The following is a 15,781-nucleotide window of genomic DNA, read 5'->3' as shown; positions in this document are numbered from 1 at the left end:
TCGTGTCGGCCACATGACCACGGAGACATGTTCGGACAGCGCTGGCTGTTTGTCTTTGAAATAGAGATAAGCACTGCCCCCTAGAGCTGGAAATGTCTAGCACGCATGTGCGGGGGAACCTTTACCTTTATCTTAAAACTAGTACACAAGGGGAGGTAAGTGGGATCTTCTTAATTCACCAGCCATCTGCACCATGGAACAGCCTCATTGGGGACCTAAGTCAATCAGCAGAGCCATGTTTTGAGGCCCTTGTGGAAGATTAAAAGTGTGGGGTAGCTGTCACCTCTAACAGCATAATGTTCCTGAGGAAGGAGCCATTGCAGAAAATGCTCTTTTCCTGGATCCTGCCAGACAAAGTTCTTTGACCATAAGATGGGCAGCAATGCTTCCTTTATTGGAATAAGAGGTATGGTGCACTCCTGTTGGAGTGAGAAAGTTTATTGATGTTACTTCAATTAAAATAGAGATAATGCAAAAAGGCCAGAACTGCGCTATGATCTTTTTGCCACAGTTTTTAAGCACATCATTGCAGCTGTTACATGAATCAAGTGGTCATTAAACGAATCTGCTTTCCCTTACTGATTTTGTTTGTCAAATGCCAGCTGGGAAGGTTACAAAATGGTGATCACATGACACCAAGTTGCTGCAGCCATCATAAATATATGCTAATTGCCAAGTGTCAAAATTTTGATCACATGGCCATGGAGATGATGTTATGGTTATAAGTGTGAAAAACAGTCCTAACAGTCACTTGTTCTCTACCACTGTAACTTAGAACAATCAGTAAATGAATGGTTGTTAGTCGAGGATTATCTGTAATGCAACTTTTAAAAAAAGATGAAATTAGCATTACAATAGACTATTCTTCTAAAATACCAATATAGTGAATTTCTCAGGTCTCTGTATTTTTGTTTGTTAAACTGTTAAATGAATAAGGATCTAATCATATGAGGCACTTTCATAAATATTGCACTGATGTGCTTTCTAAAGGAAAGAAGTTTACATTAAGCACTCACAAGAACACAAGATAATATCAAAGTTAAAGAAACATATTGTCAATTACTTAAGAAAAAACACTTGTGGTAAACTCAAAAGTTTACAACTGAAATCCTAGATCTAAACAGAATCTTTGGCTTGGTGATAAAAATAAGCCAATCAGAATTGCTTTAAATTGGAACTTCCATTAGAAAATCTCTGGCAGTTTGAAATACTAAAAGGTGAGGTTTAAAAGAAAAAACATGCCCTACTTGGTAGATATACTATAGTTTTTAGTATTAATGATAAAAGATCCACAAATGGCAAATATTCTAGACACCACACTAAATATACGATGGCTATAGAAACTTTCAGACTCAATTTCACAAAGATGTTTTGCAGTACTGTATATAGATGATAGCTGTGGCAACTCTTTACAGTAAAAAAGAAATTGGTCTTTTAAAAGTTGTAGAAAGGTGTGACATTTGTATCCAAAGCACTGCATAATCTTAATATATAGGCATAAGATTTGGTCTTATTTCTAAGAAGACATCTGTAGTTTTTGCATTGTACAACTGTTGCTGTGAATGAAATAAAGGGTAACCTTATCTGAATAAGATCATAGTTTTATAGTAAGTTTTATTGTTATTAGAATATGTTGCTGATATTGTTGGAATTTCCTTATGTCTTTTTACAAATTAATTTTATAAGATACATTATTTAAAATAGTGTGATGGTTCTAAGCCAGCCATGTCAAACTCGCGGTGTCATGTTGTCATCACGTGACGTATTGTGATTCCCCCTGCCCTTCGCAAAACTGGGGGTGGGCATGGCCAGTGTGTGATGCATCCTGTCCACGGGCTGCGAATTTGATACCCCTATTCTAAGCAGTTACAAACAGCTAAAATTCAATCTTAACACTTACAACTACTAAGTGATATTTTTGCTTGATTACTATTTCACTAATATTGTCTGAATCCTGTTTCTAACCTATCATATATCTTGCCATTATATTATGTTTTTTTCATTTATTTTTTATTTTTAAATAAAGGCTGGAATAAGCAACAACTGCAACTGCTTTTTTTCAAAGTATGTCAGATAAAGAAGAAGACGTAAATGAAAGCGGGGTCATTGAAGAGTCTCTACAAGAGGTTGAAAATGGCAGTATGAAATCTATTAAAGAACATGATACAACTGTAAGTTCTTCAAATATAGTGCTGGAAGAAAATCAGCATGAAGCCAATGATGCTAATGAAAGTGAAACTATCGCACAAACATTGGAAAAGCCAGAAATAACTTCCAGCAGTTTGCCCAAGGAAAAGGCAAGTGAATTCCAGGAGACTGAAACTGAAAAAGAAGTAAAAAGCTCAATGGGCCTTGTACAAGATGAAGAAAATGAAAAATGCCGTTTAGAGCCTTCAGAGAAACTAGAAACACCAAAAAAAGTTCCAGTAGATTGGACAGTCAATACAAAACATGTTGAACTTCTGGCATATCTATATGCTGAAGGATTAGCTGAAATGCCACAAGATTTTCTTGAAGTTCAAGCTAAAAGAAGTTTATTGATGTCTATAGAAAATGCTTCAGTGTGTCAAATGCTACCCAAAGAATCACTATCTGAAATGATGCTTGATGACTTTACAGTTCAGTTACATACAAGAGGTCTCATTGAAGTTCCTTCAGGGATTTTTGAAACAAAGAAGTTGAAGTTTTTGAATTTAAACAATAATGAAATAAAGACCCTACCAAAAGAAATTAGTTGGTTGAAAAACCTGGAAATACTATCTATCGAAGGAAATCAGTTAGCTTCATTACCTCCTGAAATTTGTCTTCTTAAAAAACTCAGAACGTTGAATATCAGTCATAATCAAATATCATCATTCCCACAAAATTTTTCTAAACTATCGAGACTCAGATGTCTTTTGCTCAGTTATAACAAGATTGGAAAAATCAACTTTGCTTTAGAAAATCTTGAAAGGCTAGAAATATTAGATCTCAGTGGAAATAATGTGACCCTCCCAGACTCTATATCTAACATGAAAAAATTAAATGCACTCTTTTTAAATTCCTGTAGCATTTCAATATTCCCAAAGAATATCTGTTACATTCCAAATCTAAATAAGCTTATTATGTCAGAAAATCATATCCAAAGTTTACCAAAAGAAGTCAAAGAACTCAAAACTTTAAAAGAATGTTCATTAAGTAACAACAAGCTTACATTTTTGCCTGTGCAGTTTTTTCAGTTGATACATATTGAAAAACTGAGCTTGGATAACAACCAGTTAGAAAGTCTTTCAGATAAAGTGGAAAACCTTGAAAAGCTTTCTGACCTTAATCTTTCTAAAAATTTGTTAAAAAAAATTCCTGATAGTCTTTGCAACTGTACTATGATAGAATGTCTCAACCTTAATGACAACCAATTAAGAGAGATTCCTTCCACTCTATACAGATTGAAATATCTAAGAGAATTGTATCTAAGCAGAAACCAACTGATCTTCTTAGATGAAAAAATAGCATACATTAAGAAACTCTTAATTTTAGAAATATCAGGAAATTCATTAATGTACATTCCTGTTGAAATAAAAAGCTGTACTGAAATCATTAAAATTGACTTAAGTTATAATAAATTGGCTGTGTTTCCACTTGGATTGTGTGCACTAGCTGCTCTTAAACACTTAAATCTCAGTGGAAATTGTATTTCAGAAATAACTATTGACATTTCATTTATTAAAAATCTGCACCATCTAAATTTCAGTAACAACAAATTGCCATCATTTTCCATACACCTTTGTACTCTTTCTACACTAAGCTATTTAGATCTAAGTAATAATGAAATAAGCACTATTCCCATAAGTGTGCATCAAATGCAATGCCTTCAAGTTCTGTTATTATACAATAACAACTTTACTTTGTTTCCCAGAGAATTATGTGTTCTAAGACAACTAAAGGTTCTTGATCTTTCTGAAAACCAAATACAGTTCATTCATGAAGATATTAAGGAACTATCAAATCTAAAAGACTTATATCTATCAGACAACCAGTTTGCATCATTTCCAAATGAAATATGCCAACTTTTATCATTGAGGAAGTTAACTCTGAGTCAAAAAAATGGATTAAAGGTAAGCTACTTCAAATTATGACTGTTTATGCTGGCTGGGGAAGTCTGAGAGTCAAAGTTCATACATCTTAAGGTCAGATTTGAAAAACATGATATATGTTCTGGTACAGTAGGCACAATCAAGACTGATGACTTTTTTCCATTTTAAATTGCACTTTATGTTTCAGAGATCTTCTCCTTAAGCTCTTACCTCCTGGAATTGAATCACCCTGTAATTTACATCTCTACTCTGATTTCTAGAAATCTGAAACAGCTCCTAAAGATCAGTGAGCACCAATTTCTGAGGTTCAAACCATGTGTGTGTGTGTGTGTGTGTGTGTGTGTGTGCGTGTGTGTGTGTGTATGTATGTATGTATGTATGTATGTATGTATGTATGTATTTGTGTTACAACCCCTGGTATGCCCAAATATGGGAGGAAGCTCACTACTCCCTCTTTCTGTCCTTCGGCTCATTACAGAAAACCATCCAGGCAGAAAACCTTTATTTATTTATCAGCACAAATACAACACACACACACACACACACACACACACACACACACACAATTAGGAACATTAAAATGAGTATTTGGATTATTATCCTTGTTTTGTTTTGTTGCCTAGCACTGTTTTAGCAGAATCTATTCAATATTTTCTATATAGGTAATAAAAGATGACTCTTTTATAAGAAAACAATCCCTTGGTATAAAAATATTTTTAATTGCCTTTATTTTCAGTTAAAATCATTGACAGAAGAGATATCAAAGTTGACATTTCTTAAAGAACTGGATATTTCTCACAATGAATTACAAGAAATACCAGAAAGTATAGGAGACCTACAGAGTTTGGTCACTCTAATAGCAAATAACAATTGTTTAACAAAGCTTCCCTCAAGTTTTTCCTCACTCCATAATTTGTGCCATCTGAATCTGAGAGGTAAGTAGTTTTATATTCATTATCATAGGAAATAAAACTCAGGTGTGAAAAGAATACCCTTAATCCAGTGAGAATGCACAGAACCAAGTTGTGATATGCAGATCAGATGTAGCAAGTATAAAAATGTGAGTGTAAACATGTACAAATTTGTATTCAGCTGCATTAGAAAGCCAACAAATATTATTTTGACAGTGCTTGGATAACTGGAGTGGTACTTAAATAATAAGGTAATTTGGGTGTATAGGCTTTTTATTACACAATAGAAATATTTATAATTATTTGTCAGCTTTTAAATGAAATGCAATCAATCGCAACATGATAAAAATGAATTAGAATTAAAATTTCAAAATTCAAACGACTCATATAGTATAACCCTCTATTTCCTCACAATCATGTCACTGTAATCATATGTTACTTAATATTAATATTCATATGGTTATTAGAATTTGAAAAAAAGAAGAAGAAAAATTATGTGACACACATAAATCTTTTAAGAGAGAGAACAAGAGTAATAAATATTCCACAAAAGGCCCTATGGAGTTTACATTTTTCTAGTATTTTATAATGCACACAAATGTGACTTAAGAGTTGCTATGCAAAGACAATACACCTCAAAATAAAAAGTCTTTCCCATAAACAGCACTGAAAAAGGTGATTTATGACCATTTTTCATAGTTGCAGCATCCCCATGGTCACATGTTTTATATTTGGATGGTTGACAATTGATTCACATTTATGATGGTTGCAGTGTTCCGGGGTCACGTGATTCTCTTTTGTGGCCTTCTGACAAGCAAAGTCAATGGGGAAACCAGATTCACTTAACAACTGTGTCACTAACTTAACAACTGCGGTGATTCACTTAACAAATATGGCAAGAAAATACATAAAATGGGACAAAACTCACTTAACAAATTTCTCACATAGCAACATAAATTTTGGGCTCAATTGTGATCGTAATTTGAGGACTACCTGTATTTTTCTCTTATTCAGGATATTCAGGATATATTGTTTTATATATATATATATATATATATATATATATATATATATATATATATATATATATATATATATATGTGTGTGTGTGTGTGTGTGTGTGTGTGTGTGTGTGTGTGTGTGTGTGTGTATGTATTTGTGTTACAACCCCTGGTATGACTAAATATGGGAGGAAGGTCACTACTCCCTCTTTCTGTCCTTCGGCTTATCACAGAAGACCATGCAGGCAGAAAACCATATTTTTATTTTTTAATGTTGCCAACTGATAAGGAAAAGAGCCCATGGCTTAGTGGCTAAGACTCCTGCCTAAGATATATACAGCCCGGGTTCTAATCCCAGTAAGGGTATGGCTAGCTGATGAGAGCTAATTAGCTCGAAATAGATCTATACAAGTCTCCCTTTATTTATTTATCAGTACAAATACAACACACACACACACACACATACACACACATATATATATTGCAAATCTCAATCCTACACAGGAAAAGACCCGAATACAACAAAACCAGCATATATATATATATATATACACACATACATACACACACACACACACACACACACATACACATACATACATACATATATATAAAGGTAAAGGTTCTCCTCACACATATATTCTAGTCGTTCCCGAATTTAGGGGACTGTGCTCATCTCCATTTTAAAGCCGAAGAGCCAGTGTTATCCAAAGATGTCTCCGTGTTCATGTGGCTGGCATGATTAAATGCCAAAGGCGCATGGAACGCTGTTACCTTTCTACCAAAGTGGTCCCTATTTTTCTACTTGTATTTTTATGTGCTTTCTAACTGCTAAGTTGGCAGAAGCTGGGACAAGTAACAGGAGCTCACTCCGTTACATGGTGCTAAGGATTCGAACTGCCAACCTTTTTGATCAACAAACTCAGTGTCTTAGCCACTGAGCCACTGCATCTCTCTCTCTCACACACACACACACAGACGCACACGCACACGATGAATGAATTAACGCTATATTATCTAGAGTCGTCTGGTCTGTAATATAGTAGTCTATTTTATAGACTTATATAGTCAGAAAAATTGCCAAGATGCCCTGCAAGAAGATGCATTGACTTACTTTCTGCCAGAAATGTCCCAAACAAAAATTGTTTTCCAACCAATTCAAATTCCCAATTTTTTTTGCAAGGAACAAAAGTCAGATTAAAATTATGCATAAGGAAAAAATAGCTATGCTATTGATCAAAGACAGCCTATCCTGGGAAGACCACAAATAGCTATTCATTTCATTTACTATTCTTGTATCTTAATTACAAGTGCAGGGGAAGATAGTTGTGGAGTCTTCAGCCTCCTAAGCCAAGATAACTTGCCTGGTTTCAGGATTGTAGCTGGCTTGCAAGCAATGTCCGTCCTGGAGCAAAGTCAACAACAATGGGGCAAGGAGGTCCACATATCTTTTGCCAACCTTTGCTTTAGCAAATGACACTATTGATGTCACATAATATTTATAACACCCATTTATTGTTTGTCCAATGAATTATAAGACTAAATCTTTCATTATGGCTGTACTTAATTGACAACTCAAAATGTCTATCAGTTAACAGAATGCAAATACAGTCCTTTGTTTTTATTTTGCTAGAAAACAAGCTTGTATACTTGCCGAGTGATATGCGGTTTCTTCTGCAACTAAAGGAGATAGATTTTGATGAAAATACTCTCATCAGGCCTCCTCTGGAAGTCTGTAAAGGGAAACAACTTCCCCCCATCATACATTATTTAGAAAATGCTGATCAAAGAGAAGGTAAGTTTAGATTCAATTTCCCAATATGCGTAGACTTTCTACTCATGCCTCAGATTGTTTTCTTTGGGCTTCTGAGACTTCCTATCTACCATGGGGTAGGGAGGTTCCAGCCTGCCTTGTTTCTTGATTGCTCTGATCATTGTATCTCCTTTGGAATAAGCCACATAAATTAGAAGAAATTTGCTGATATATTATCGCATTGATAGATAATAGACATTGTTCAATGATGTTATAGTTATGTGTCCTTGCTAATAAGCTGTAGCAGCAAATTATGAGTGTCTGCAGATTGTTTGCTGAGAATAAAACATAGCTATACTGCACTAAGTCACCTTAATTCAAAAGAGTATCAAGGAATCCCCCTTGATACTCTTTTCATGGGTCAGCTGCTTGCACTAAGCCTCTTCTTCTTTTCACACAAGGACACCAGTGTGGCAAAGACCTTTGCAAACAGAGGTGGAACCAGAGGTGGGCTGCTGCCAGTTCGGACGAACTGGTAGTTCTGCCCACTGGCCCTGACCCTGTCCTATATATCTCACTTTCTGGCTTGTTCGCCCCGCCCACACATCCCAGCTGATTTCCATGCCTCACCCACTCTATTGACCGCGGCTGCCCGAGAGGGTATATTGGAAGCATTGCACAGGAAATTGTCATGTCTGAAGCCGTGCACAAGCGTGGAAGGTGCACGCTCACATTTTTGGTTCTGCACTCGGCGAACCAGTTGTTACATTAGGTGAAGCCCATCTCTGGATGGAACTGACTTAAAAATTACCAAAAGCAAATGCCGGACACAAAGAACCTAGTGAAGGTTTATTCCTCTCAGTCTTTTGAACATTCAGAGAAAAATGGAAAAATTGGGGGGGGGGGGGGGGGCAGACATTTTTGAACTTCCATAGTCCAATTTGAGAACATAATGTAGCATTTAAAATACAATCTTTCAGCAAAGAGATAAATTCATCCAGCAGAATCTTCTCCTATTCTTGCACCAAGTTTTAATAAATCTTCCAATACTTCTTGAATTCAGTAGTGTCTGATCCCTTTCTTCTCTCTATAGAAAGCTTTCCAGGTTGAAGAACCAATTTTCTTGCTTATTTGTACAGATCTGATAAATTAATCCAAGATATGCTTTCTCTGCTGTCTTCTGTCATCTACTATCTCCTTCAACCCGTCTTCTCTAATCCCTTAGTCCTGCATCAAAAGGGGCTTTAGGAATCACAGGCACTGAGTTTGCCGGTGCTTATATTCTGTTGCTGTAGTTTATTTAAAAGAGGTTGCATTTTTCCTTCCCCATAAAACGCATCCCAAAAGAAAGTCCTCAATTACTTTATATTCCACTGAAGACTAAATTGCATTAAATATAATTTTGTTCACTGTAGCATACATGGCTCAAAATTCAGCCCACTTTTTTAGATCTTTCCCAGCACTCATGTTTGTTATTTGGGTCCCACTTATGTTGTTCCCTATCACAAGATCTCCATTGTTTTTTCACTTCTCATTTTACATTTATCAGATGAGTTGATGGACCCAGAAAACATTAATCAATATCTATTACAAAGCAGGAAAAGCAATTCCATTTAAAGTGTTTTCTTAAGCAGACAATTAAAGTCTATCAGAAGCCTGAAATCAAACAAAATGAGATTCTACAAATTAATAATTGCCTCTATACACTGTTCTGGCTATATTAATAAACCCACAATTTAATACCTACTCGTATTTTTCAGAGTATAAGACACACTGGAGTATAACACGCATCAAGATTTTGAAGAGGCAAATAAAAAAAAAAGTTTTTGCACTCTGCAGACCTCCCAAAAACAGCCTGTTTTTCTGTCAAAAAAAAAAGGGCATGCATAGCTTTTAGGCATCTTGTTGAGTGCTCCTGAGGGCTGGGTGTGGCTGCAAAAATTAGCAAAAAACACCCAATTTTTTGCTCATTTTTGCCACCCCACCCCTCCCCAGGAGCACCCCGGGGCAGGGTTTCGGGATGCCAAAAATGCTGCATTCAGTGTATAAGACGCACCCAGATTTTCATCCTCTTTTTTGAGGGAAAAAGGTGCGTCTTATACCCAGAAAAATACGGTAGTTAAGGATACATTTAGTCTCCAATCCTATATTCTTTTCAGTTCAGATGCATTTTGAATTGTGATGTTGATCTACTCTTACTAGAGCAACATTTTCCAGAATTGTGTTTAAAGTCTAAATAATTTATAATATCAAATTGTTGTCCTCTAATATTTATAATGTGTTTATTTTAGAAAAAGTCCTGGAGAAAATATTTAAAACCATTAGTAAAAGTATTCCTATTGAACATTTGGATCATTTTTGCCGAAAAATGCAACTTGCCAATGATACAATTGTAGATATTGAAAATAAGAGGTTAGTGATATTTAATGATCAATATTTAATGAGACATTTTATCTTGTTTTGTATGGCTTTCCTTTTTGTAAGCAACCCAGGGCCCCGTTGTCTAAGTTGAGAGGCTATATAAACACTTATGTAAATAAATGCAATGTCTTTTCCCTTTCCTAGTAGACAGCAATAAGCACTTAGACTTATACACCACTTCACAGTGCTTTACAGCCCTCTCTAAGCAGTTTGCAGAGTAGCATATTGTCCCCAATAATCTGGGTCCTCATTTTACCCATCTTGGAAGGCTGAGTCAACCTTGAGCTTGATGAGATTTGAACTTCCAAATTGCATGCAGTCAGCAAATGTAGCCTGCAGTAGTGCATTCTAACCACTGCGCCACCTTGGCTCAAAAGATAATACTTTTAATCAGTATTTTTGTTAATGTTTTATTGGTACATTTTTTTCCAACAGATTCTATCAATCATGAGAAGAACAAGTATTTTTTCTATTTATATTTTAGATCTTTTACATTAGAAGAAAAACTTGCTGAGGCCTTGAACTCCTGGAAAACAGCAAATCAAAATTTGTCTCCAACTGCTATGGTAGACCAGATGATTAGAATATTGATTATATCTGGCCTCTATGATCTGTCCAACAAAATCAAATCTTTAAAGCTATGTTCAAGATTGGTAAAGTTTTGAAAAACTCTGTATTTCCAGTTCCAACAGCTTGGTCATATCTTGAAACGAAATATATTTATCAGCATTCACCTTGTTGTACTTAATCAATTGCACTCTTCATGGGGTTGCCCTTGAAGAACATTGGAAATCCACAGTAGGTATTGCGGCTGTGCTTCAGCAAGACTACTATGATTTGAGCTGCATTGGTTTCAGGCAATGACATACGTAATAGATAACAAAGATATACATAGCTTTTCTGGATTATTTTGGAAAGCGCTTCCTATTGCATATGTCCATCCAGTAAAAAGCATGGTTTAGGTCCAATCTAGAGATCAGAATAATCTCATGGGAGTGAGGAGGTATCTTCCTAATTCACTGCATTCTTTTGAAACAAGACACCATCTTGGATATGCACAGCCTGCCTTCAAAAAAGTACCTAAAACCTGGCTACAACACTGGGTTGGCATTACCCTGCCCTTAGATTGAATTATTTACCCACTTTGACCACTGGAAATGTTTTAATCAGTGGTGAAATTCGATTTTTTTTACTGCTGGTTCTGTGGGCGTGGCATGATGGGCGTGGCAGGGGAAGGATACTGCAAAATCTCCAATTCCACCCCACTCCTGGGGGACGGATATTGGAAAATCTCCATTCCCACCCCACTTTGGGCCAGCCAGGGGTGGTATTTGCCAGTTCTCCATATTACTCAAAATTTCCGCTACCAGTTCTCCAGAATCTCTTCAGAACTTGCTGAATTTCATCCCTGGCTTTAATTGTTTGTTTCAATTTTTGATAGCCCTTCAGTTTTCTGTAACTAGGGGAAGGGAATAAAAGTTGAAATTATAAATAAAAATAACAATTATTTAAGTTTAAAAATGAATTTCAAAGAGAATTGCAAAATAATTGTGAAATACTGTACTTAATATATGCATAGCATAGAATTACATTCAGTTCAGATTCTATAACTACTTGGACCCCAAACAAAACTTTTAAGCTCAATGTAAATTTATAGCTCTGTCTCCAAAAATTACAATCCCACATATATGATTTGATTTGCATTTACAGCCTGACATAATAACATTATGATATATGCCTGGATTATGACCCGCACATAATGTTGTAAACTACCAGATTTTTAAACACTAGATGACCACTAGAGAGCAGTATACTATTTGGTCTCTATTTTGGATTTGGCAAGCAGCATCTCTAATATTCTGAGTTGGTAAACCTTTCCTTACTCTGGCATCAATTAGAAGGCTGTTTTTTTTAGCTCGGGATTGTTTTGTTTTGTTTGTTTTGCTTTATTGGATTTATATGCCAGCCTTCTCCCAAAGGACTCACGGCGGCGTACAGCATTAAAAAACACATATTACAAAACTTAAAAGAAAATTAGAAACAATCCAAGAAACAAACCAAATTAATATAACACTAACATTTTAAAAATTAGATAAAATTAACAGGCCAGGCCGGCTTGCTGGAAAAGCCAACTTTTTAGGGCGCGTCGGAAGGACCAGAGGTCGGGGATTATGTAAAGCTCCAGGGGCAGCTCATTCCAGAGGGAAGGCGCTCCCACAGAGAAGGCTCTCCCCCTGGGGGTTGCTAGCCGACACTGTCTGGCCGACGGCACCCTAAGGAGGCCAACTCTGTGGGATTGCACTGGACGGTGGGAGGCTACTGGTGGCAGTAGGTGGTTTCGCAGGTACCCTGGGCCTAAGCCATGGAGCGCTTTAAAGGTCACAATTAGTACCTTGAATCGCACCCAGAAAACAACTGGCAACCAGTGCAGGCCGCCTAAAAGGGGTGTAACATGGGAGCACCTAGGCACCCCCATGATAACCCGCGCGGCCGCATTCTGGACCAGCTGAAGCCTCCAGGTGCTCTTCAAGGGCAGCCCCAAGTAGAGAGCGTTGCAGTAGTCCAGTCGAGAAAGGACGAGGGCATGAGTGACTGTGCATAGAGCATCCCGATCCAGGAAGGGGCGCAACTGATGTACCAGGTGAATCTGATAAAAGGCCCCTTTGGTCACGGCCGTCAGGTGTTCTTCTAAACTAAGCTGTGTGTCCAGGAGGACTCCCAGATTGCGGGCCCTCTCTGAGGGGGCTAAAATTTCTCCGCCTATCTTCAAAGATGGAACAAGATGCACAAATCGGGATAACGGAAATCACAGCCACTCAGTCTTGGAGGGATTGAGCTTGAGCCTGTTCCTCCCCATCCCGATTCCGCACAGCCTCTAGGCATCAGGACATCACGTTGAGGGCATCATTTGGGTGGTTTGGGGTAGAGATGAAAAGTTGGGTATCATCAGTATATTGATGATACCGTACCCCCAAACCACGGATGATCTCGCCCAGCGGTTTCATATATATGTTGAACAGGAGGAGTGAGAGAACCAACCCCTGGGGCACCCCACAAGTGATGCGCCTCGGGGTCGATCCCTGCCCTCCAGTCAACACGAACTGCGACCGATCCGACAGGTAGGAGAACCATTGTAAAACGGTGCCCCCCACTCCCAACCCCCTGAATCGTCACAGTAGGATACCATGGTCGATATTATTGAAAGCTGATGAGAGGTCTAATAGGACCAGGACAGAGGAGCAGCCCCTGTCCTGGGCCCGCCAGAGATCATCGAGCAACGCGACCAATTCTGTCTCCGTGCTGTACCGGGGCCTGAAACCCAACTGAAATGGATCCAGGTAGACAGCTTCATCCAGGTACTGGGGAAGCTGACATGCTACCACACTCTCGACAACCTTTGCTACAAAGTGAAGGTTGGAAACAGGACAATAGTTGACTAAAAAGCTGGGTCCAGGGAAGGAGGGGCCTCACCACCGCCTCCTTCAAGGCGGTGGGAAAGAACCCCTCTCTCAATGAAGCATTGGTAATCACCTGGAGCCAGCCTCGTGTCACCTCCCGGGCAGCCAAAACTAATCAAGAGGGACATGGGTCCAGCACACAAGTGGCAGCACTGAGTCTCCCCATAATCCTGTCCATGCCCTCGTGGGTCACAGGGTCAAACTCATCCCAGATTGTCTCCACAAGATTCATCCCTGTCGACTCGCCCAAATCTACCCAGTCAGAATCCAAGCCTGTCCGGATCTGAGCAATTTTATCCTGAAGATACTGAATAAATCTTCAGCTCTACCCTGCAATGGACAACCTTGGTTAAGTAAGGAACGGGTCACCCTAAACAGGGCGGCTGGGCAGTTATCTGCTGACGCGATAAGAGCGGAAAAATGTTGCCGTTTTGCCGCTTTTATCGCCACTAAGTAGGATTTAATATGAATTCTTATTAGTGTTCGATCAGATTCAGACCGGCTGGCCCTCCAACCATTCTCTAGGCTTCTTTTCCGGTGTTTCATCTCCCGGAGCTCCTCAGTAAACCAGGGAGCCACCCAGGATCGACACCGGGTCAGAGGCTGCAAAGGCACAACGCGATCCAAGGCCCCAGTGGCCGCCCTATCCCAGGCTTCCACTAGGGCTTCGGTCGAGTTGTGAGCAAGGGATTCAGGAAAAGTCCCAAGTTCCATCAGGAACCTTTCAGGGTCCATCAGGCGCCTGGGGCGGAACCATCTAGTTAGTTCCACCTCCCTGCGGCGAGGGGTAGCAGTATGGAAGTCAAGCCTGATGAGGAAATGATCAGACCATGACAAGGGTTGAATAGAAATATCCCCTAAATCTAGATCATTCATCCACTGCCCAGAGACAAAAATCAGGTCGAGCGTGTGTCCCCTATTACGGGTGGAGTCTTGAATTAACTGAGTTAGGTCCATAGCCGTCATGGAAGCCATGGACTCCCGAGCTGACTCGGATGTCTCGCCAATGGAAGGCAGATTGAAATCTCCCAGAATCATAAGCCTGGGGAAATCAACCGTCAATCCAGCCAGATTGAAATGAGGGTGCTTGATGTTCTCTGAATTTGGTTATTTTCTTGTAGATGTTTCAATACCTAAACTAGGTAAAAGCACCAGTGTTATTCCCTGTATGCTTAACCAGTCTACATTTTTTCCTCCTGCACAATCATGAAGGACTCAGTTAAGTGGCTGTCACAATTCATTTTTAATCCCTTTTGAATCCTTCTGAAGACTCACCTGGATGTGTAAGTTAGTAAGTTGAAAGTTTCAGAAGTACTTCAATTTTTGCACAAACACAATATATTTCTATTATTAGGTGGTTTGTCTTTTCTTAGGTTTCTATGATGGCCAGGAAAGTGTTGTCGCCCATTTTCATTTTCCTTATCCGTTCTTTAAAACAGCAATATCTTTCCTCCCACAGTGCAGAAACATATAAGCAGCTATCCCACAATACAGAGTAATGGTTAGAGCAGTGATGGCAAATCGTTTGGGAAAATCTGGAGGGTCTGAAAGCCATGAGAGCATGGAGAAAAAAATTCTGGAGGATCTGTAGGATATGTGAGAACATACCCCATTCCTGCATGGTCTCTGAATATCATGTGAGAAGAGAGCATGCTTTCAAGGGTAGCTGTTGGACCATTGGTGAATGGTAGCATGTCACCCAAACAGATGTAGTATATCACCTTTGACACATACACTACTGGCTTAAAGCCATTAAATTTGCTATTGCTTATGGTGTGATAATTATGAAGAAAATTAATGTTGGCCAGGAAATTAAGGAAATTGCAATCTGAACAGATCTACTTCCAAGAAAAGGGAGTTGTTGATTATTATCTGCACAGAAATCTGTGTGATATGATAGTTTATTATTTGCATATTCCAAAACTATTAAATACTCTGTTGAATACTTTTGGCAGCTAAATACAGAAATGCAAGGATACGCCAAGTAAAACATTAACCGTTAAAGTTTTGGTGAAAAAGACATCTCTTAGCTACATATTTTAAAATTCATCCACCTAATGCAGCTTCGGAAGAAATGTAAGGGAGAAATGTCCTGGATCGCAGACACCAGCCATTCAAAGGGCGTCGGATCGCTCCAAAACAGATGAATAGGCAGAGTGAGAGA

At 38.5% G+C, this 15,781-nt stretch overlaps 1 protein-coding gene across 1 annotated transcript; it reads left to right on the top strand.

The window, feature by feature from the left end:
- Positions 1-2,066: 2,066 nt before the first annotated feature.
- Positions 2,067-10,824, top strand: LRRD1 (leucine rich repeats and death domain containing 1; the record flags this gene model as incomplete). Its single annotated transcript, XM_081970674.1, has 5 exons — positions 2,067-4,094; positions 4,810-5,008; positions 7,619-7,780; positions 10,030-10,150; positions 10,644-10,824. 5 exons carry the CDS (start codon positions 2,067-2,069, stop codon positions 10,822-10,824), a joined length of 2,691 nt encoding a protein of 896 aa, XP_081826800.1.
- Positions 10,825-15,781: the final 4,957 nt, after the last annotated feature.

This window comes from Natrix helvetica, assembly GCF_964273705.1.
Source record: "Natrix helvetica genome assembly, chromosome: Z".
Taxonomy (NCBI): domain Eukaryota; kingdom Metazoa; phylum Chordata; class Lepidosauria; order Squamata; family Natricidae; genus Natrix; species Natrix helvetica.
The sequence above is the reverse complement of the archived record's forward strand: the minus strand, read 5'-3'. Positions and strand labels throughout refer to the sequence as shown.